The sequence below is a fragment of the Pocillopora damicornis genome, chromosome 11 (assembly GCF_964200805.1).
Source record: "Pocillopora damicornis chromosome 11, jaPocDami1.2, whole genome shotgun sequence".
Lineage (NCBI taxonomy): Eukaryota > Metazoa > Cnidaria > Anthozoa > Scleractinia > Pocilloporidae > Pocillopora > Pocillopora damicornis.
In genome coordinates, this window is record NC_142680.1 from 9824503 (window position 1) to 9846758 (window position 22256).

A 22256-nucleotide genomic window follows, 5' to 3' on the forward strand; every position below is an offset into this window, starting at 1 on the left:
AAGTTATCATTTTGCAGAGGACGGCTAAGAAATGCACACAGTTTTAAAACGCACGTGCTGAGCTATTGTTCTGCTCATTAGAAATTTTATTTTACCGCGTCTCCGTGGCCGTCGCCGCCGTGATTTTCTAAAGATTCTTACTGAGGGGGAGGGGGGTTTGATCATAAGAGCCTTATAGGGCTTTTTGGGTAGATCAGATAAATTTTATTTTGACCCAGCCAAAATCCTCTACCACCTCCCTCCCCCTCCCTGACGATAAACAATGATTAGTCCCTAGACGTTGTTAGCAACCTACGTTTCATCCTATGGCTGGCATAGAATATGTCTTGGAGATCAAGAAAAGCTTTTTTCATATTTCATACACAACTGTTTCGGTTTAGACATTTCTATCGCGCGATAAATTTAACAAGGGCGAAGCTTGAATCAGATATTACGCACAGATATCGAGAAAGAATAATCTAATTGGATTAATAAAAATCCAGCAGTACTTCAAAGCCTAACAACAACATAGGCTCATGTTTTTATCTCATTTTGTTTATAGCTGCACACTATTAAGGCTTCTTAGTCTACTCAGTATCTATAACATAATATATGGTAATTCGCATAGCCAAACAGATTGTTGCATTTGTGAGGAACGCCAACAGATTCATACGAAACATCAGTAAACTCTATCAAAGCCTTAATCCAAATTTGTCTCGGGCCAGAAAATCTGCATAATTCTCTTTCTTTAGTTGACCGTTCTCTCCCATCAAAGTTTTCTCGAGAAAGTCTCTTACATTGATACGCTTCGAAACTGGGTCACCCATTTTTGCAGAGTGGTCATCCTACTCTTCGGCCGTTTCTGTTTCTTTGGCTTTGCAATTTCCTTGTGTTTCAGATAAAAGAAGTTGAAATTTGTGACAATGACTGTTGATGGTATCGCCAGGACACAACAAACTCCGAATACTGCACACAGCGCACTGAAAACTTTTCCCGCCACTGTGACTGGCGTTATGTCACCGTATCCCACCGTAGTCATGGTAACGATGGTGAACCAAAATGTGGCGGGGATACTTGTGAAATTAGTCGCTGGGACAGTACTTTCACAGTAATATATCACTGATGAAAACAGTACCAGGCTGATTGCCACGCAAAGTAACAACAGCATTAGTTCTTTAAGGCTTGTCTGAATTGTTTTCAAGAACACTTGTAAGCCTAACGAGTAGCGAGTCAGCTTGAAAAGTGAAAAGAACGTGAGGAACAGAAGCACGCGTTGCAAAGGAATTGTTGAGGTTTCTGACGCTAAAGCTTGGATTATGAGCATCATTAGGTGAGGGAAGAAAGATAACATATCAAAAATACCCTGAGCTGAAATTAAGTAAGCCACCCTACTTGTTGCACTGAATGCTCGAAGAGCGTACTCCAGCGTAAACCACGAAATGCAAAATTTTTCGCTGAACGACCAGAAAAGTTTGATTTCACGTCGCCGGAATAAAGTGTCTGTTTTGTTCTGGTCACAACATTGGTCCAAAACAAAAGCTTCTCTGAGAGAGTATTCTGTTTTGCCACAAAGTAAAGTGATGAAAAAGATTGTTATGAATATGGTCCAAATGTCTACAACTTTACGCAAAGGGGATGCTTTTTTCGTCTTGCTTGAATCGAACAGCTGTCTTATTTTTGAAGAACACTCTCTACTGGGCAATGATTCCACTGAAATGTCTCTACTTTTCACGTTATATCCCAGTTTTCTTTCGGCGTCCTCTCCCAATTCAAAAAATTTGACCTCCTCGAGAAATTTTCCGTCTGGTATCCCATCCGGTTTCACAAGAATCCCACCGGTATTTCCGCCAGATTGGTAATAGAATAAGATACTGTCAAATACACCACGGTCCGTGCTGAAGTAAAATTCGTTCTTTGTCGAGTCATAATACGGCGCCCTTTTTGATGGCGTTCCCAACAATGAATCAGGAACCCTTGCGAGCGTGCTTTCGAAGGTTTCAAACCTTGATCCGGAGATATTTATAGTAATTCGAGTATTGCCAAAAACACCTCGGGATATTTTCTTGAGTTTTCTCTGTGGTCCACTAGTGGGGACATTGTCTTCAAAATTGTTGTTAGCTGCACGTCTTGCTTGGTTCTTTGCTAAAATTGGTTCATAATCTGTCAGAGCTGTGGCTGATGAAATGGATGTATCATCACTTAAGCTTGAACTTTGACGATTTCCTTTTTCGGTAATTAATTCATCGGCGTTCCCAGACACTGGCTCATACTTAACTCGCATTTTCCAAACAGGACTCGATGACATGCTTGTCAGGAACCATCAATTTCACTTAAAGTCTTGCACGTACTGTGAAATTTCGAGGTCGCTTTACTAGCTACGGGCAAACAATAGGCACTCCATACAGAATGAACTCACATATCCTGATGTTTTCGCAAGTCAAAGCTGCGCGACAAAAAAAAAAAATAGATGATCAAACAATCTATTTATATCGTGAGAATATTTTCTTGATTCACCACTGGATCTTTCAGTTTGAGCAAAACTGTTTCTTGGTGTTTAAATGTTTCAATCGCCGTACCCTATCTACAAATTCACAAGAATACGCCAGTATGACAACATCCTTGCATCAAACGAGCATTCAACTCGATCCACATGTGGTGACTAATCTTTCTTTGAGTAATTAAAATCTGCTTTCTTAATACCCAAGATATGTTCTTCTGTCCTACGCATCTAGGAGGTGCTCACCGAAACCAGTTGCTGTTCCAAAGTAACCAAACCGCACGTGATAATATGGGTTAATAAACGACAGACGAAAGAAAATGTTCAGTGTGAAATAAGAAGACAGATGATACGTTGTTTACATATTTAGCCGTGTTGGTGAATAACCTTGCTGCCCTTTGATAAAATCAGGGCATTGATGCATATAGTAATAGTCACGCAAAGAAAAAAAAAATGATAAAAAAAATCAGTGGTCATCATGTCATCATGTCGGGGGAGGGAAAGGAGGACTCTAATTAGTGAAGAATTTGCGGAAGTCGCTGGACACCTCAAGTTTACGAGACAAACCGAAAGCAAACAAACTACATAAAAGAGCCACTTCATATGTCATAGCTTTACAATGGTTAAAAAAAGTGTGAGAGACTATTTCCGGGCATGAGTTTATAAATATCTCGATTCTCCGCCTCTCGAAGATATCAATGACAAACTCGAATCGCATAGAGAAGTATGCGTGACACATCAGGAACACCGAACTAAAAGAAAGAAAGAAAAAAATTCACCCCTTCGAGTTAACTGATCTTTTTAGGATACCCATCAAAGTGATTTGTTAAATAATGATTTTATTTTGAATCACCGAGTCGATACAATTCAGCATGGCCCGCAGCTGAAATGATTATACCTGATTAAATGATAGAGAGGTCGTCACAAGAAATTGTTCAGCTGTATTTTGGCCAAATCGGTTTATATGCAAATGACTTTTCTGCTGTCTGATTGTGAATGCTATTTTCACAAAGCCTGCTTCAATTCAAGTACGCTCTCTCTTTCTAGTCCTCTAGGGACCGGAAACGCGCAAGTTGTTTAATTTTTTCGAGGGAGAATGCTCAGAACGTCCTCTTGAAATGTGTAGCAACCACCTTGAGTTCTTTAAAAGGAATAAGGCTTGAGCGACACAATTCAAACTCTCTACAAAATCAGACATGGAGTCTTAAACAGTGTTCTTTAATATCATTAACCATGATGCACTTTAAAATTTCCATTCGATTTGAAAGTATTTCACGTTTATAAAGTATATCAAACTATTAACTAATTCACAATCCGTGTTGAATCGAAAAAAAGAAAACAGAAGGACAGAAGATTGTTAATCATCAAAAAAAAAAAAGGTCTTATCCACTATTTGGGTTTCGTGAACAGAATATAATATTTTCTTCTTTGATGAAAATATGCAAAATCAAAACTTTGTAAGGGAGTGAAGTGTTGGAGTCGTAATGACGCCATGTATAAGTGCAGAAGAAAAGTGATTATTAGTAATACCTTTATAATCTGTTGGTACCTTACTGCGGATGAACTACATCATGAAAAAAAGTCACGCAAGAGATGTTATCAATTTCCTACCTAGAAACATCTCGTGCACTGACCCTCTAGACCCCAAAGTCAATATACATGTTCTCCATACTGTTCTTTATACATTTTCCATGGCACTGGCAATTAAGGAGCATCCATAGGCAATCATTTCCTTCATTAACATAACTGTAATGTTTGGATTACCTGTTACACTGTGAGGAGAAAATAGGAGCTGAGTTCCAGGGGTACGTAACACTACGCGAAAGAAATTTATTTCGAATGGGTACCATGACCATGTTCACTGAAATGACGATTATTGCGAGACTGTTAATGATCATGATAATAGTGGTGACGATGACGATGACGATTTCAATGATGATAATTATGGTTTTCAACAAGGATGACGACTAGAGAAATGGTGACGGTCGAGATGACGCTAGAAGGTAGGTGAGGTAGATTTCTATCCCATTGTGCGGCAAGTTAGTCAATCGTCATGTGTTTCATTGTCTTCTTTGTCTTCTATAACTGGCATTCCCTCAGGTTCCACAAGCCAAGCGAACTCTGTAAAACGATCATGAATTTGTGTTAGAGGAAAAAAATTGAATCGAGTGAGTGATTATGAAAAAAAAAATTATCCTCCCTTACCCAGGTGAATTTTTTTCACGGTCGGAAATTCGGAGATCCTTCCTAAGTCCTCCGAGCAACACGCCATTAACATTGCAAATTATGGTTAAGAAAAAGGAACCCTCTTCTCCTTAGTGATACGAACGAAAGTAAGACGGGATTCCCTTGGGTTTCCTTCACTTTGCATTTTTATTGGTTAAAAGAACTCCTCCAACTCTCTCCACTTTAAATACACGAGATAAAAGACTTTATAACTACAACAAAATGCATATCGGCGACCCAAGCTCTGATGAGCTTGAGGCCGTTCACGTGTATTAACTCAGTCTAGCTTCTTGTTAGCTCCTCGTTTAATTGGCCGCTAAAGGCAATCACTTCGGTTTTAGTTTCACGAATTTAATCATTATGCTCTCTAAACCTAAATTATACGTGCGGGGCTCCTACCATCCAGACTGATCTTTCTGTCCTGATGTAGGTTAGCGCTTGTTATCAAATCTTTCAGGTCGTCTGCGGAGACTTTCCAATCCATATTTTCCAGAAGTTCCCTCAGCTCAGATGAGTCAATGTATCCCTTGTTTTCTGAGTCAAAAACTCTAAAAGCTTGAATGATGTCTTCTTCCTTCTCCTCGGGTTTTTTCTGCTGTTCCATGAGTTGAATGTATTCCTCCATATTCAATCTACCATCACCTGGTTCAAAGAACACAAATGGTCCTAATTCAAAATTCATATTTAGTTTATGGTGGCTGATTGTCGTGATAAAAAGCAAGTCACTCGATATCGTGCAAAAGAGCCCCCTCGTTTTGTTTGCGAAAAAGATCCGGAGAAGAAAGCTTTCAGTTTCAAGACAACCAGTTTATGTCATATGGCTAAAATCATGCACACGGTTACACATAAGATCCTCTCTATTAGACCCCCGTAGGTGTGCGCCCCACGTCGATCTAGTCACGCCTTGAATTACAGATATAGATAATCACTTCCTATCGTAACCTCCCTATACTCATTAGCAGTTTTCTTGACCTCATTCGTTTGTTTAACAAATCAAATTCATGTTGACGTGCGTCTGTTCATTACTAGATCAAAAATGACGTCAAAATGTGGTAAGGAAAAAAAGGTGGCAAACGAGGCGCAGCCGAGTGTGTCCTGGATATTCTTTCCACATTTAGTGCGATACATTACAAAACTGACCCACAGGAACGTAGAACCTCTTTATTTCATTCATGGTGATGTCATCTATGCAATTGTCCTCCAACAGATCATAAGTTTAAAAAAAACTGTCAACGCATGTTATTAATTTTTCATTTACCGTCGTAATCCACTGTGAAAATCATCTGTTGTAAGTCCTCTTCGGTTGGATTGAATCCCAAAGTTCTCATTATTGAATTCAGTTCACTAGTAGTAATGTAACCATTATTATCCCGGTCGAACATGTAAAAAGCATCTTTATATTCTAAGAAAAAAAATGGAGAAATGCTTAGCGCTATGTATGAAACACTTCGTCCGTTCAACTGGAATCTGCTCAATTCTTGACGTAAAGTGTAAATAAAGTAAAGACCGGAATAGGTCCCGGAAGAGTGCATGGCAGTATGAGTGCTTGTATCTAGCAAATTAACCAATAATGAGCAAAACAGGAAAAGTTGAAGTTATCTAATGTTTCGTAATAAAAGTTATTCGAATTACCCATAGCGTTAATCGCCGAGCGAGTGTCTCACCATCAAAAGCGAAGTGATCACCGAAGTCAATCCGAGCGAAGAAAAACATTTCAGAGGGCCAATAAGAGCTCCAAGTAAGAACAATCCAGCTGATTGAAGCGTGGGAAAACACAAGTCTTAATTAGTCTTAGCTTGGGACCTGATTGGTAGGGGGGTCGCGTAAGTTTTATGGGCCAATCACAGGCGGAGTAAAACGAAACCCAAGCAATCTTTGGTTACTTACGACATTTAATTGAAAATTGCTCTTATTCGTGAGGAAACATAATCCATCGTGAAAGGAAAGATCGAGGATCGCTTTGTAAATATAAGATAAATACAGGATTCGTGAAGAAAGCTATGAATTTACTCATACCTTGGATTTGCTCTTCAGACAGCCCCTCCTGTGAATGACAAGAAAATTATCACGTTTCAAATGTTAATAATCCATTATGTTTGAACTTATCGATAGTTGAACAGTTCGGAATGGGATTTAATGTAATAAAAAACTGATCTAGCTAATTAATAATAATTATATATGATAGGTTTTCGCTGTAATAACGGTGTTGGTACGGTGGCCCACAACTGTCGCGTCAAAAGAAATGACCTCGCTGCAAAAGAAAGAGACTCACGACAAAAGAAAGAACCTCACGGCAGAAGAAAAAACCTCACGGCAAAAAGAATAACCTCGCGGCAAAAGAAAAAGAATATAAGTACAGGCGTTCAGTTTTAACTTGTAAAACTCTTTAAAGAAGTCTACGACAGCTGGATGAAACGGGTCGGAGAATATAGAAGTTTTACAACCACTGTTCGCAGAGCGCTGCTCACTAGCCAGTGACCAACACTCTGTCGTGAGGTTGTTCCTTTTGCCGTGAGTCTTTTCTTTTGCTGCGAGGTTATTTCTCATGCCACGAGGTTGTTTCTTTTACCTGACAGTTGTGGGCCACCGTATTTTGGGGAATAAATAACAGATTCATTGTCATTACCTACTTGTAATCATTTAGAAAGCTAATTAACGAATATGTTAATCAACTCTGTCTTTAAAATATTCTGGTTATGCGGATGAAATGCAAATAGAGCTAGAGCAAACCGAAGTACAATTGAAAGACACAAATGTCATTTTCTACTATCAATTCATGAGTGGACGGTACTATACAAATCCTACGATCTGATTGGTATCAAGAGCGGGAATTTTTTTCCCATCAATGTTTCGGTGAAGCCTGTCTATTTAATTTGCCTTACCTCTGTTTTCTATACCATCTATTCGCTCAAAAAATTATTCCGTTTATGAAGGATCTTCCCGTAATTACACTCAAAAACCTGAGCTCTAAATCATCAGGGCTCTTTTGGAAAGCATTTCGTAAAGTTTGAAAATAAAATAGAAATGTTATCCACTAGCCAAGCTCGATCCGTATCGGGAAGAAATGTGTCCTCTGTCTTGAGTACCGCATGGTATCCAAGACCTCGGGCACAATTTTGCCCACACGGACCTCCCGCCTGGTGAATAACATATAATTATTCTTCAGTAAAATTATCAAATCTAACATCTTTAAATTATGTGTTAGAGCGATTAAAATTCTTGAAAGGTGAAATAAGAACATTCTTTTGCTCCATAACAATTTCCCAAATTCCGCCGGCCTTATTGAAATAGATAATAGAACAGCACTAAGATGCTTATCTCATTGTTGTATCTCAAAGTTCAGTTAGTTACCATTCCCCACAGAAAGCAACCATTTTGCCAGCATAGAGGAATAGATATAGCGTCTCTGACGTTCCTTTTTACTGGATAAGATCGCTCACAATAAAGAAAGGGAAAATATTGTTGTGTAAAAACGTAGTGTAATTACTTGCCGTCGAATTGGAAGTTTGTTTACAATAGGGAGGGTAAGGCTATCTGGTCGTCAAGGTAAATTCAGTTTAATTTAAATAAATCACAAAGACCTATGTTTTTGATAAATTTGATCGATGTTAGATCGCCTTTACCGATGTGCCTTTTCTAAAAGTATTTCTTTTATTAAAGCGCGCGTAAAAACGTTTGAAGAATTCATAACGTGTCATTATGACTACTTACAAGCTAAAATGCGAGTAGCCAATGTCAAATTTTCAACACTGAATAGAATAGCAACCTGCTGAACGAAATTAAATATTAACAACTGCCTCGTTTGAAAATAAATAAGGCCTTTAAATGCCAAGCACGCAATTACACACTCTGTTTAGGTTTTAAAACATTAATAACAAATTTTCGTTGAAGGGAGAATTGAAACGCCAAGAATGGAATGATGTATTTCCAATATCCTAAAACTACAAGTACAGAATGTTTTTCTATCTTAGCTAGTAGGCTGATAGTAAAATTAATAACTTATGAATCAGTCGAGTCCAAGCTCATTTTACTGCTTCTACAGCTAACGAATCTATAAACACCACAAATCTGGCGTCTTATTGCTTCCTCAAGCAGGTGGCCAGTGTTGTCTTCTAGAACCAAGGAGATTTTTAAAATGGAAATTTAAAATCGTTTTTAATGACGGCTAAAATGTGACTGCAGTATTTATATGCCATTTGGCCTAATTTTTACTTATTTGCAAATTTCCTTCTTAGAAACTAATAATCAGAAAAAGAACAGTAAAATATTCTTAAAGCCGATCTACTGTTTTGCTTTAGAATATCTCTATTTCCACATTGTTCAAGGTTTCAGGTCAAACATTTAGCTCGTTTCGTTTCTTCTTCGATTAATTTGCCAGCGTTATATAATAACGGCTGAATAACAAAATTACGAACGAATGAAGCACAGTTAAAAAACAAGCATAATTCTTTCATTAACTGCCAACTTTCATGACTCTGTGCGCAATACTTAGAGGGCTACAGAGTAGCGTGGCGCTTTCTTGCAAGCCAACGACGCCTTTTAGCTATACAATCTTAAAGACATTATGCCCATCTATTTGCAATAGAACCTACCATTTTGTAGAGGCGTTCACTAATTTATACCCAAAGGACTTCGCAGTTACCAGGTGAAGTACTTCAAATTCGTAAAACGTTTTACAAGAAATTTCAGCTTGAATATGATATTGCGCAACTTAGACTCTAGGAGGAGTTTGTGTTTTCGTTGTGATTGGTCAAAAAGTAAACCCTAGCGTACCATATCAGACATGCGCAAATGCAGGGAATAAAATATCGTGTTAGCATTTTGCAAATTACCAACTTGATCATTATTCCTAGTGTAAGGTATGAATTAACTATTATACTTATGGAAACGATACTTGAACCAATTCTGTTAACTCCACATCAAAGCCCGAGTGCTTTAAATCTAAAATGTAGTTAGGAGAAGGTCTTATTTTAAGACTATAAGTGCGATAAACTTCAGGATATTCACGGGGCTAAATGCTAGACAACTGGTCGCACATTCAAGCATTTATCTCAATAGCCTGTAATGCTTCCCTTTGTCATTGTACTGTTACACATTTTTAATCCTTTTTGCCAGTTATCTTTCATGCGTAATTAATCAAGCTTTTTAATTTTTCCCCATTATTTTTATAATCCGTTAAACTTTTAAAAAAATATCTTGGAATCGAAAATTTGCGACATTACAATAAAATAAGAATGCGTCGACATCAATGAATTGACGCTTCAATATGTAAACGCGATAAGAGAGGCTGATTGTTTAAACAAAGTTTAGCTGTTGTTTAACAAAGCCGCGGTCTTAAACAATTCTTAATTTAGCTGAATCTTTTGTCTGATCATTGACATTTTGTGATTAGTGTGAAGAGGGCCAGGAGCTAACAGGGTAAGGACATTCGTCTAATTAAATCAACTTTCTTATATAGAAAGCCTGGCTCCCACTGATAGCGTAAAACTAAGTAAGATCCTGAGTAAATAAGCGGCCCAAAGAGTTTCAACGATAACTGTGCATAGAAATAAATTGATGACTAAAAGACGGATAAAAGAACAAAAAATAGAAGAATGAATGAACAATTTTTATGAATCGATTAAATTGAATATAAATTAGGTTCATTGGACTATATGACTGCGAAGAGGAGAAAAGAAGAAAAGGTAAGGATCGTTCACTTGCAGCCAATATAGTATTTTCCTCTTAGGAGTTTTTCTTTTTGCAAAGTAACGAGTCGCCTCTTTGGATGAGGACGAGACTTGATGATTAGTATATACCAAAACAGAGAGTAAGTGAAGGTGGCTCTGATTGGTTACTTAATCTCCGAATATCCTTTGTTTGTGTAATTGCCCTGGTGATTATAGAGATACGTGTGCTCTGATTGGTCAAGGATTGCATCTCGCTATCATCATCTCGCTCAAGGTGATTATTGCAGTGGCGCTAAATTTAAAGAATCAGGTAGAGTGTAAGAATTCCTCCCACGTCATGTTTTCATTCAATGTTTCCCATGACGAGAACTTTCTATTTAATGCTTTAAAACTTAAACACGTTATGCAAAATCGTGTGCTTAGCAATTGAGAGCACTATACAATTTTCAGATGAGGCTATTTTTTCAATATTCAATTTCGCTCAGCAGGTTACCGTTCTATTCAACGCTGATAAATGACATTGGCTAATTGTCTTAACCTTGTTAGTAGATATAATAGCACATCAAGAATTCGTCAAAGATTTGTACGAGGACTCTAAATCGTCATTGACAAGTCATAGTGTGAGAAGCAAAATCTGCAAAATGCAGGGCAATCAATCCGAGCACGAAATTTCCTGTTTCTATCTTGGCGACTCATCCTTCCATAAAGCTCATGAACGGTTTAAAGTCAACCTTGTTACAGCCACTATTAACATTGTTACAGTTCCAGTCGGCGTTGTTGCAAATTTACTGATTGTCACCGCCATCTTTAGCTGTCTTCGTCTACGAACTCCCTCTAATCTGTTGAAAGCTTTTCTGGCGCTTTCTGATTTGTTCGTATCCCTAACAGTCCAGCCCGGGTATATCACATACAGGCTTTTGGAAAACCAGCTTCGTCTAGTTCCTTGTTTTGTGAAGATTATGTATCATCTGGCTTTTTTCAGTTGCTTTGGAGTGTCTTTTATGACTTTGAGTGCTGCCAGCTATGAGCGCTTCGTAGCTGTTCGACTGCAAGTCAGATACAATACAATACAATATTTATTTGCCATATACGACATTTACACATGGAAAAAAAAAATGAAGAAAATTGATGACAGAAAATAAATGGCGAGAAAACCTGAAAGAAACCACGAGGCTTATAACAAGTCAGGTTTTCTCACTTAAAATAACTAATCTTATATTAGAATTACAATATGGACTTATGGTAATTAACTTTGACCGCGCACACGTACACACACACACACACGCACACACATATTAAGTAAGTTAGTTAAGAATTACTGCCTTACAGAAGCTAATACTTAAAGAGAAGAAATTCCTTAAGCTTTCTTTTAAAAGAAGCGGAGGAGGGAGAACTAGTTATGTCAGAATTTAACGAATTATAAAAGTTTGGACCTTGAAAGTAAATTGAAAACTTCCTGGTGTTCGTTCTGCACAGTGGCAAACGAAAGGACTGAGCATTCCTAGTATTATAATTGTGGATTTGACTATTCAGTAAAAAAAAGTTACTGAATTTGGAAGGGAGTGTAGAGTTCTCGAATGAAAACATAAAAGTACCTAATTGAAACGAATGGATATCATGAAATTTTAAGAGTTTAAGTTCCTTTAAAATAGGGCCAGTATGGGCAATGTATGTAGAATTGCTTACTATTCTTAACGCACGTTTCTGTAAGGTTACAATTCTTTGAAGGTTTGACTTATAGGTACCAGCCCAAGCTAAATTGCAATAATACAAATATGGAAGGATCATAGAATTGTATAAAGTACGAAGGGAGTGAGTAGAGAGAAAAAACCTAGATTTATGAATAATACCTATAGATTTGGATAATTTATTTGCTGTTAAGGATATATGCGATTTCCAGGTCAAATTGTCATCTAATAAAACACCCAAAAACATGGTCTCAGAAACACGAAGAATAGGCTGCTCATTTATGAAAACTTGAAATTCAAAGGATTGCTTCTTTTGCCAAGGCTTGAATACCATAAAATTAGTCTTGGCTAAATTCAAGGAGAGCCGGTTTGCTGCAAACCAGGTTGACAATTTGTTTAATTCTCTATTTAATGTGTTAATTAGGTAAACAGGGTCATTATGGGAGATAAATAAGTTTGTATCATCAGCAAACAAGATTGCATCAAGCAGGGAAGCATTGTTCAAATCATTAACATACAGGATAAAAAATAAGGGACCAAGAATAGAACCTTGAGGCACAACCTTGAACCTTGACCTTGAGATACAATGATTTCTTCTCTTCGACACGAGTTGTGAAATATGTTCTGATAATATGGACCCTGAATATTTTGTTAACTGCTCTAAAATGGACTTCTATTGAATCCGCAGTTGAAAACATCCATCTCATGGTATGGTCAGTTTGCCTTCTCGTTTCTGTAGCCACGCTAGGCCACGCTCGCAAAAAACATATCTATCCTCGTCGGAGTGTACTTGATTTTAAACTTCCCCGTGTTGTTCACTTTAATATATGATCATATATTGAGACTTAACTTACAAACTAACAACCACTAAAGCTGGACGGAGACGTCTGCCTTTTTTTTATTCTTATACCAATCCATTAATATGCTATTGGAAAAATGTAGAGGTATGTCAAAAAGTTAAAGGATATCTTGAAGAAGCTGGTTTGTCAATAAATACCACGTTTACCGGAAGGTGCTAAGAGTTCATTATCTGGCTTTTCAATTTATATTTATTTCTTATGTTTTCTAATTAGGTAAAAAGTATTGTTACATCATCTGCCACTGCTAACTTTCAATTGAGAAGTGACCTTTCTATAGTTTCTAAACTTAACATGTTTGAGTTTGTCGAGAGTGTTGTCATTGTCGTTGTCGTCATTTCTGTTGTTTGTTATTCTTGTTATTTTAATTAAAAATTTGTTAAGGACGAATCGCTTTGCGTAGGAAGTAATTTTTTAATACAGTTGTATTTTACACGGATCCAAAGTGCTCGAGAGGTATACCAGTAGACCACAAATGGAACTAACAAACCTTTTTATCCCAAAGGACTTAAAACCCCAACCGGGAAATAAATAATACATCGAGAAAATGCTGTCTTCCAAAATAAATGTTCTTTAAGTGCAATTGATAAATCATGAGAAAAAAGTTCATAGGATTCATTTTTTTCCAGAGCTTATCATCCAATCCCTTGTTGCCGCAGGTATTTTAGAAAGGATATTTATAGCAAGTTACAGCATGTCCTATACATCTTTAGACACAAAGGTATCAGTGTTTAGAGTAGCCTTACCTGTGCATATACTATCAGAAGAGAGTTTGCTGGTAATGTGTTTTTAAAGAATAAGATCAAATGGTAAGTCTTATCTAAATTTATCTCTGAACCTTACCAAGTGTTCATAACAAGAAAATATGACTTATTAAAAATTCGTTATCCTTTGTGGCCGCTGTCAGGGAAGAAACACAATACTTAGATTACTTAAAAGATAATATAGCTTGCAAGTAAGCGCACCTTTCCCCTCGTAAGAAAATTATAGTATTTTACTACTTCAGAGAAAAACCCGATTTACTTGCTATCATGAAAATATTAGAGTAGCATACTTGTCTGAATCTAAATTTTGTGAAAAAAAAATCGAATTTTCAGAAATGTTACCAAACATGTTCCGTATCTGTTGCAATAAGCAAATTTTGGGGTTTCTCGTGACTCAGTTACGAGATGATGTCCGAATAGACTATTCGTATATCATCTTTAATAATTGTCCTAGGTTTCGAAAAACACGATATTCGACACGCTACAAAACATTGCATGGTCAAAACTTACACGTTTCATTTTCTTAATATGTCATCGCTCTGAAGACTAATTTGTACTTAAAATATTAATTTTCCTGCACCACTTAAGTCTAAACCTAGTAATATTCTAAGTGCGGAAGAACATTTTTATTTTTTTAACGATACAAGTCATTTTTCTCAAATATTTAACTCTGAGTTAACTACTCCAGGAGCCAAAGACCACTCCGCTGTTAATAAATTAGAAAGATATTAAAGAAAAAACGTTTAAGTGGAAACTTCTAGTTTAATTGTTTGGGTGTTATATCCCATTCAGTGGGGAATGGATTATTCATAGGCTAGGTCGGCATTTTTCATTAATGCTTGATGTCTGCCTTCGTTGATTTCTCACGCAGGAGAAGCTTTCAAAAGAAGAAATTCTTGGTAAGGTTTTTTCGTATATGTAGCTCTTCTGGAATAACGCCGACAAAAATAAACAAACTCAGAGTGCAAATTGGAATCATGCTGCGCAGATAAAAATTTGAGGGCTTGCTTTCAATCCCAATTAGTCTCCAGGTATTTTCTTTTTGATGATTACTTAAACGATGATTGAGTTACTAAGATTTTTTTAGTTCTTCGTCGCCAATAATCAATTGTTTTTTACTACTCCTTCATCGTTTCATGCAATATATGTCTTTATCATATTAAGATACCAATCAGCCAGAGATTTTTAATCTTCCAAGCATAAAAGCTAGTACGTCGAATCTTTCATTCCATATTCCGGTATTTTTCATAGATATTTGACTGTAACAGATTTATTAGGAAAAAAAGGTAAAAAATTAATAACAACAACGATTAAAAATATTGCACGACAGCTCTTCTTATGTTTATTATAATTTTATTTATTCATTTTTTATTGGCAGAGTATCTTGAGGTGTTTCAGTACTTTGGCCAGGATCGGGAGGGACGTATTTCAACAAAGCAACTAAGAAGAGCAATGCAGATGGTGGGACTGAACCCAACTGATTTTCAAATACAAACTCTTATCAATGAAGTGGAATACGATGGTCAGTAAATTACCCTCTCAGCCATTCATGGTCTCCTTGTGATACCTTTGTGCATATTTATCCAAATAGCTTAAGAGCGCCAATGCTGTTTTCCTTTTTCATTTGAGAGCATCACAACAGTCCATCAGATAAAATAAAAACATCACACGAAGCCAAAAAGACCTCAAGGTAAAAACGAGGAAACTGCCTAAAGCGCGGGAAAACTCTAATGGCCAAGTCCAGATTGGCCTCAGTTTTGAATCTGGATTGGTTGCGAGAATGGTGCTTGTTTCTTGGACCAATCGCGGGCACCTCTCTTACTGGAGTAACATAAGTCAGTAGGCCATGTTATTGCTTTGTCCTCTCGCGATATACCCCTTAAAAAATTACTCATTTGGTTTGGATGGTGCTGTTGCTCTCGGGATAACGTAAAGAAAACAAAAATTGGGAATTCCAAGACAGGCTATAGTGATAAACTGGCATCTTTATTACTGAAAGAGTGCGTCCTATTAATCAGCAACTGCATATCCTTTTTTTTTCCTTTTTTTTTCCCAGGTGACGGTTACATGACGTTTTCTGATTTCATTAAAACCATGGAAGAATATAAGAAACCCGACGATAAAGTAGACCTTATGATGGCATTCAAGGTGTTTGACTGTAATAACAAAGGCTACATTGAGACGAAAGAGTTGAGAAGAGCTTTCATGAGACTAAAAGGAATTACTAAACAAGAACTTGAGGAACTTCTGGCGACTGCAAATCTTGAAAAAGATAGGCACGTATACTTTGAAGGTACGATGTGCCAGCTTAGCTTTTGATTGTTGAAACGTAAAGTCAGATAAATACTCGTAACATGAGATATATGATACTAGACGTCTAACAATCAAAAACAGCGACGACTTTAAAATCTTAAGTATACTTGTTTCCTAAAAACTTTAAAAATTCATTGGAATGCTCTGTCTCAGGAAGTTTTGATCATTCATTTTCAAACAATCATTTCTCTTTCCATCACGTCTTTAAAAGCCTTCCGAATTCTCTGAATATTCCGGTATTATTTTGACATTCACGGGAACACCCTCAACAATACTTTTGGAAGTCATTCAGACGTTTTAGAGCTTTGGAAATTTTGAGAGAGAAATCTAATTAAATGACTTTGAAAAGGTTTGAAGTTTTGAAGAATATCATCATACCTAAACGTTCTATCAACAACACGCGAGGTGTTTGAAAAATTACTTCTGGTAGTCCACATACAGAGTCTTAAAGAACATTGAAGGGATCGTCTTTATACTAAGGCATATGTGGACAAAATGATCTCTAATCTTGATCGTAAGTCATAATGAAGCATAAAAAATTATTAAACACAAAAATGTACCCTCTCCTTTCTAGTCCCCGAGAACTGCCCAATTCCATTATCCTTTCACCCGATTGTCTTTCTTTTCCTTTTCAGAATTTTCAAGGCTGTTAGTACCACTAATCAACAGAGACCTGGACATAATTTGCTTGCAATAATGCCCTTCTGTTAAAGGAAGTAATATAAGATTCTCGAATCACAGAACGGCTGGACCATCTGTGAATCGTTTTGTTTTGCAAAGATCAGTTTTTTCAACTATACCGTACTTATACTCAATCAAATACCGCGGCGCCGGTAGTTTTGGAATCTTTAGCGTTTCTGTCGATATCAAAAGAATTACTGGTCATCGCTCATAATGCACATAATGATATTTGGTGAGCCTGTACAAGCAGATTATGAGCTGAAAATTTATATAGTTTGTTATTTGATTAGGATGAAGCCCAAATAGATTATCATGCAATGAAATCGAGAGCGAATAATGTAATTGCTGTCGTAATAATGTATTGGATGCTTAGAATTTAAAAGCAAGACAGGATTGAGATTTCATCAAGTATTATAAAATGTGCAGAGAAAGGCGCGTGTCGTGATTGGTCAAAACGAGTTCATTATATTTCCATAAAGCACGCGCCCTACGTAGCACGAGTGCACTGTTAATATATGATGCACGCAGCCTAGTGCTAAATGCTGTGGTAGTAGAGCTAAGTATACATAAGTTAAAGAATTAAAGGGGACGCATCGATTCTTTGTGACTCTGAGTTTCGCACCTAAGCGCTCGTCAGATAAAACACGTGGAAAACAGACATAGTTTGATGCTACTCTGGTTTGCAGATTTAATGAATGTAACCGAAGAAGTTACAATTCATAGACCCAACGTTTCGACACTCCTGTCTAGTGCCTTCATCAGGGGTGATCTAAACGCTGCAACAAGAGGTCCTATTATATGATCACTAATTATGGGCCTTTTTTCTGACGAGGTGTAAATAGGCGTCAGGAAGCAAACCGCCATCGTCACGATTTAAAGAAGCGTGGGCGGAGTTAATATGCCAAGCCTCCAAACAAAGGCGCAGGTGGTAACGCCGACTAGTGGTGATAATTTTAGAATCATCCCACCCAATTGTATGGTTAGTTAGGCATGTATGCTCCAATAAAGCTGAATTTTCCTTTTTGCAAAGGAAAACCGCTTTTTGGTGCTCTTTTAACCGTGTACCAAACTGACGTTTGGTCTGTCCGATGTATTCGTTGTCACAGTTATTGCAAGGAATAGAATAAATGACGTCCGTTCGTTGTTCTTTCGTGACATCCCGTGTGAACTTTAATATATTACACGTAAAAAAATATCTTATTTTTTCACGTGTGTTGATATAACCAATCAGCTGCTGACACGTCACTCGCCTTTGGCGCCACCCGGTCAGGTTGATGAATGACAAAGCCCTCACGATTCTCAATACAAGTTGTTTCTTAAATAACACTAAAACACTAAAAGATCCGTATCGCTGACAGACAGTGAGGCTCAAACTTTCCTAGAAGGGGAAGAAAACCAATATACTAAAAGAAAAACCGAAAGTTATGTATTCAGTGGCTTTGGTGTTAGCATTTCTTTCGGCTGAGAATTAGAACAACTGGAGGATTTACCACTGGCCGATTTTGGCTGTTTAACTGAACGACTTCTTCTTTCGGTAAGGACAAAGCCAATAAAAGAGAATTTTGTAAATTGAAAATTACGACCGTTGTTGATATTGTAGTCATGATTCAACATATTTTTCCATCTCAAGAGTTAGCGCCAACGCACTCTAGGTTTGTTATTCGGGGATTGTCGATTCATTTATTTTCAGTCATTAATGAAGCCGGCTTTTTTTCTTTGTAAAGGGCTATTGTGTTTATATGATAAACAAACTAATACATGGTTGCATGTAGATATGGAATTTCTCTTCGCGTGTTAAACTCGACATGTCACTCGTTCGCTGCGCTCCATATCAACGCGCGCCCATGTATTATTCTCTATATATTTCATGTAATGTGAAAATGTACATGAAATATACATACCTTTTGATTTTTGTATATGTGTGTATATATATATATATATATATAATTATGTGTGGTTTTTTTTGAGTCAATCGCGCTCAAGCGAGAATGCCTGAAATTAAAAGAAAAAAAATTTATTGTAGTATATTTTAAATCTCCTTCTTCCACCAATATGAGCCAATGAGAAACTATAAAAAGAAAACAATGAAAAGTTGTAGACTTTATCAATTTCCCTCATTTTCGTTCAGAAGCAATTGAAGAGCAAAATTATTGTAGACCTTAATTCAGAAAAAAATATTCAAAGATTTAAAAAAAGTAATTAATTTTTTAGCCATGTGAAGTTTCAGCTGCCTCGAGACTTTAAACAAAGTAAACTTTAAAAAAGAGATTGATAAGTGCAGATGAACAGTATGAATCTCGCTTTCTATTATGTACAAATACTTCTGTCCTGATTATATTTTGCATCCAAATATAAAACTATTTCTGTGTTGGTTTGAACACATCAAGCTGTTACTTTTTACATTAAGAGCTACCTCATCCGGTGTGTCGACGCTTCCTGCAGGGAAAATTAAAATTAAACGATGGTTTTTTATTTCGAAGCCTTAATAAGCCCTGACAAGCGTTTTAGAACCCTTTCCACGCAGTCGAAAGTCTTAAAAGATTAATTAAAAGAACTTTTTTATCAACGAGAGTATTGTTTGAATAAAATATGTTTTTATGTCCACTACGATCGAAATTAATGACCTAGAAGCGAGTTTTATTAGATTTCATTGGAAAAGCAAACAACTTCTAAGTCTTTGGTTGTCCACCTTATCGTGCTTCTTATTGCAAGGAGTTTGATTTACACACAATCACGTCAAAAAACTTGTATCTGGTCTTGTTGTCTAAATATTGAAATTGTTTTTCAATCAAATTTTTGTAACATATGGGATTCAAAGCTTTAGAGGACAAAGTGTCATATTGTTAGATGTAGCTGTGGAAAGCATCCAAGAAGTCATGGCTGAGAACAGTTTATCTTGTTACCAACTTCCCGATCCTACTTTTCACAAAGTAGCTGAGCGCTATACAATGAACCTTGTAACAGCTATAATCAATATGGTAACAGCCCCTCTCGCTGTTATCAGCAACCTTTTAATTTTCGCTGCAATCGTTTCTCGACTTAGAGCACCATCAAAAATTTTGATCGCTAGTTTGGCCCTCTCGGATGTCTTTGTTGGGCTTGCAGTTCAGCCGGGTTACATTATGTACCGACTCATGGAAAATCAGCATCGTTCCGTTCCCTGCTTTGTCAGAATTGTATATGCAAATGCTTTTTACATTTGTTGTGGTGTGGCTTTCATGACACTAGCTGTTGTTAGTTATGAGCGATTGATTGCAGTTCGACTTCAGGTGAGGTACAATGCTGTGTTCTCCTCAAGTCGTATTCTGAGGTATATGGCATTTATCTGGATACTCAACATTCTTTTTACAAGTTTGCAGTGGGTTGTGGTAAAGCAGGTTTCAAGAGGTATACATTTGATAGCTTGGTTCATTTGTCTTCTCGTAGCTGTAGTATCAAACATTGGAATCATTTTGAGTTTACGACAACATTCCCGACGCGTGCAACCCGCCAGTCGTCATCCATCTAAAAGAAACCAGAGCAAGCGAAGAATATCTAGAGAAGTAAACGTAACAAGAAGCATATCATTCATCGTTGCAGTTTACTTGATGTTTAATATACCAGTTTTGTTTGTGACAATTTATCATCAGATATTGGGTAGAGATATCAAGACTTATAACCACTACAGCTGGTCAGAAACTCTTGCTTTTTTCAACTCGTGCACAAATCCATTGGTGTGTTGTTGGAAAAGTCGCGAAATCCGTCAGGCGGTGAAAGCAGTATTAGACAGAATTTTCTGCAAATAGAATACTTTAAGATTGGAGCTCGAAAGAGATGTCAAGAGTTAAAACCACTGCAGCTGGATGGCTCTTTCTATTCTCAGCTTGCAGCTGATGTGTACTGAGTTGATGTTATTTTTCGTTACTGCGCAACTAGACACTTGATAACCATCCATTTCCCAAAAAATGTTTGTTTTGATACGTCCTATAAGGCTTTTCTACATATGTATAAACGATGCAGTTAATTCAATACACTCTCCCTTTTGGAATGTAGCGCTTCAGACCATAACCCGGTAAGAAAAAGGAAAACATAGGTACACACGAAACTTTTTCCAAACTAGCCGACATAACAAAGCCCATAATACAATAGTACAATGTAGTTGCTCCCTTACACCTTTTCAATTGCTAAGCTAGAGAAATAATTTAGACAAACCTGTAAATACGTAGTTCCTCAGTGATTTATACAATATGCCTGTGTAGGCGAAAGAGCACGTGCAACGTTTGTTTAACTGACAGAACTTTGTCTCGGAATTTAAAGCGATATCTGCAAAATGTGTAAGATCTGGCATAAATTATATCCTTCGCGAGAGGGACTCCTAATAATCTATTTTGACAGACATTGGATAATAACATTAATTTAATAATTTTAATAATTTAATTTTTAATTTTAGGGCACTCCATTAGAATGCTTGACTCCGACTGGTCCCCAAAAGCCTGTCCCTTTGCTGGAGTTGATTTCTCACACAAGGCCAAACTTTCTGTTTTTACCCGTTACCTTAAATTAAGGTTACTTCCCACCTTCGTGGGTGTCCTTCGTGAAAAATTCGCACGCGCGCTAGTTTCACTAAAATGCTAGCAAACTATTTATCAGAAGAAAGCTTAAAAACTTCAGTTTACCATGAAAATATAATTTAAGCGATTTTTTTCTTTAAGGAAGTGTCAGGGGCCGGTAAGCCGTGAAACGACCGAAGGTTCTTCTATCTAATTTATCGGGTATCAGACGCCACAGCACAAGCAGGCTGCACAGTCTCATTCACAAGGCATCAATCAACAAAAGTGTGTCACGCTTTTCGATATTCTGATTGTTTATCGAGATATCGGCATCTAAAGTTGGAGTAGCAAGAAATATGCTAGTCGTGTTGCGCAAATGGATGCCACGCGACAAATATTTAAAATATCAAAATTCCCCGACACACTTTCGTTTGCCATTATTCCTGGGATATTCTGGCGAAATTAGACGAAAATCAGTTAAATCTATATACCATATAAATTCGATCAAAGTGGTTGTGTTCCCACAAAATCAAATACGAGATTTTAGTTCATAAAGGTTTGCAAACAACTCACGCCACGCCAGGAGACTATCTCGCCTCCTGAAACCGCAAACCAATAGTACAATGGGATCTCCTGGCGTCAATGACGATGGATCAAGATTTCCCGGGAAAAGTAACGTGTATTGCAGACACATTTTTTTTTTTTTTTTTTGATCTCGATCGCTCAGTGGAGCGTTGAGTAGGACGACACAGTAAAGAGCAAAGTTACCAGAGGCAAAAGAAATACCCGCACCAAATTGAAAAAACCGGAAGATGTGCTGGGGAGCAAGACAACGAATCGACAAACAGCTTTCAAAATTACGATTCGAGGCGATTGTTAATGCTTTTGTATCAAGGCTGGTACTCCCATAAAGAAAAGGAAACTTCGTTTTTAACATCATGTTTGGCAAATTTTTGTTTGACGGCGACTTCTCTGTTCGAAATCTGGACGCCGGCGTGGCGCTCCGCCACTTCAAGTCTTCTTCCGCTTTTGATTGTTCCATGAACAAAGATT

General features: G+C 37.2%; 4 protein-coding genes and 1 pseudogene across 5 annotated transcripts; 3 read left to right on the top strand and 2 right to left on the bottom strand.

The window, feature by feature from the left end:
- Positions 1 to 181: 181 nt before the first annotated feature.
- On the bottom strand, positions 182 to 3525 carry LOC113679554 (potassium voltage-gated channel subfamily A member 1). Its single transcript, XM_027196526.2, has one exon. The coding sequence runs from the start codon at positions 2282 to 2284 to the stop codon at positions 773 to 775; it is 1512 nt and encodes a 503-aa protein (XP_027052327.2). The 5' UTR covers positions 2285 to 3525; the 3' UTR covers positions 182 to 772.
- Positions 3526 to 3678: 153 nt separating this feature from the next.
- Positions 3679 to 8178, bottom strand: LOC113679670 (neo-calmodulin). The gene is made up of 5 exons (XM_027196643.2): positions 8054 to 8178; positions 6719 to 6746; positions 5961 to 6104; positions 5102 to 5344; positions 3679 to 4597 (listed from the first exon to the last, which is right to left on the bottom strand). The coding sequence occupies exons 1-5, from the start codon at positions 8054 to 8056 to the stop codon at positions 4521 to 4523; spliced, it is 495 nt and encodes a 164-aa protein (XP_027052444.1). The 5' UTR covers positions 8057 to 8178; the 3' UTR covers positions 3679 to 4520.
- Positions 8179 to 10263: 2085 nt separating this feature from the next.
- Positions 10264 to 13150, top strand: LOC149037390 (uncharacterized; annotated as a pseudogene). Its single transcript, XR_016180740.1, has 3 exons — positions 10264 to 10386; positions 10921 to 11419; positions 12641 to 13150. The product of XR_016180740.1 is annotated as an uncharacterized LOC149037390 (transcript).
- A 469-nt stretch (positions 13151 to 13619) lies between these two features.
- On the top strand, positions 13620 to 17271 carry LOC149037391 (calmodulin-like). The gene is made up of 5 exons (XM_089186472.1): positions 13620 to 13725; positions 14552 to 14579; positions 15059 to 15202; positions 15737 to 15973; positions 16629 to 17271. The coding sequence occupies exons 1-5, from the start codon at positions 13723 to 13725 to the stop codon at positions 16688 to 16690; spliced, it is 474 nt and encodes a 157-aa protein (XP_089042598.1). The 5' UTR covers positions 13620 to 13722; the 3' UTR covers positions 16691 to 17271.
- Positions 17272 to 19284: 2013 nt separating this feature from the next.
- Positions 19285 to 21282, top strand: LOC149037392 (trace amine-associated receptor 7g-like). The gene has a single exon (XM_089188052.1). The coding sequence runs from the start codon at positions 19551 to 19553 to the stop codon at positions 20457 to 20459; it is 909 nt and encodes a 302-aa protein (XP_089044178.1). The 5' UTR covers positions 19285 to 19550; the 3' UTR covers positions 20460 to 21282.
- The last annotated feature ends 974 nt before the right edge of the window (positions 21283 to 22256 follow it).

What these genes read in the sequence shown, in the direction of transcription:
- LOC149037392 (XM_089188052.1), top strand. Translation starts at nt 19,551, where the DNA reads ATGGCTGAGAACAGTTTATCTTGTTACCAACTTCCCGATCCTACTTTT.
- LOC149037391 (XM_089186472.1), top strand. An exon ending in CAATGAAGTGGAATACGATG is followed by an intron (nt 15,203 to 15,736) that starts GTCAGTAAATTA and finishes TTTTTTTCCCAG; the next exon opens with GTGACGGTTACATGACGTTT. An exon ending in TAGGCACGTATACTTTGAAG is followed by an intron (nt 15,974 to 16,628) that starts GTACGATGTGCC and finishes TTTCCTTTTCAG; the next exon opens with AATTTTCAAGGCTGTTAGTA.
- LOC113679554 (XM_027196526.2), bottom strand. Translation starts at nt 2,284, where the DNA reads ATGTCATCGAGTCCTGTTTGGAAAATGCGAGTTAAGTATGAGCCAGTG.
- LOC113679670 (XM_027196643.2), bottom strand. An exon ending in GTCTGAAGAGCAAATCCAAG is followed by an intron (nt 6,105 to 6,718) that starts GTATGAGTAAAT and finishes TTTTTTTCTTAG; the next exon opens with AATATAAAGATGCTTTTTAC. An exon ending in CAGAAAGATCAGTCTGGATG is followed by an intron (nt 4,598 to 5,101) that starts GTAGGAGCCCCG and finishes ATCGTTTTACAG; the next exon opens with AGTTCGCTTGGCTTGTGGAA.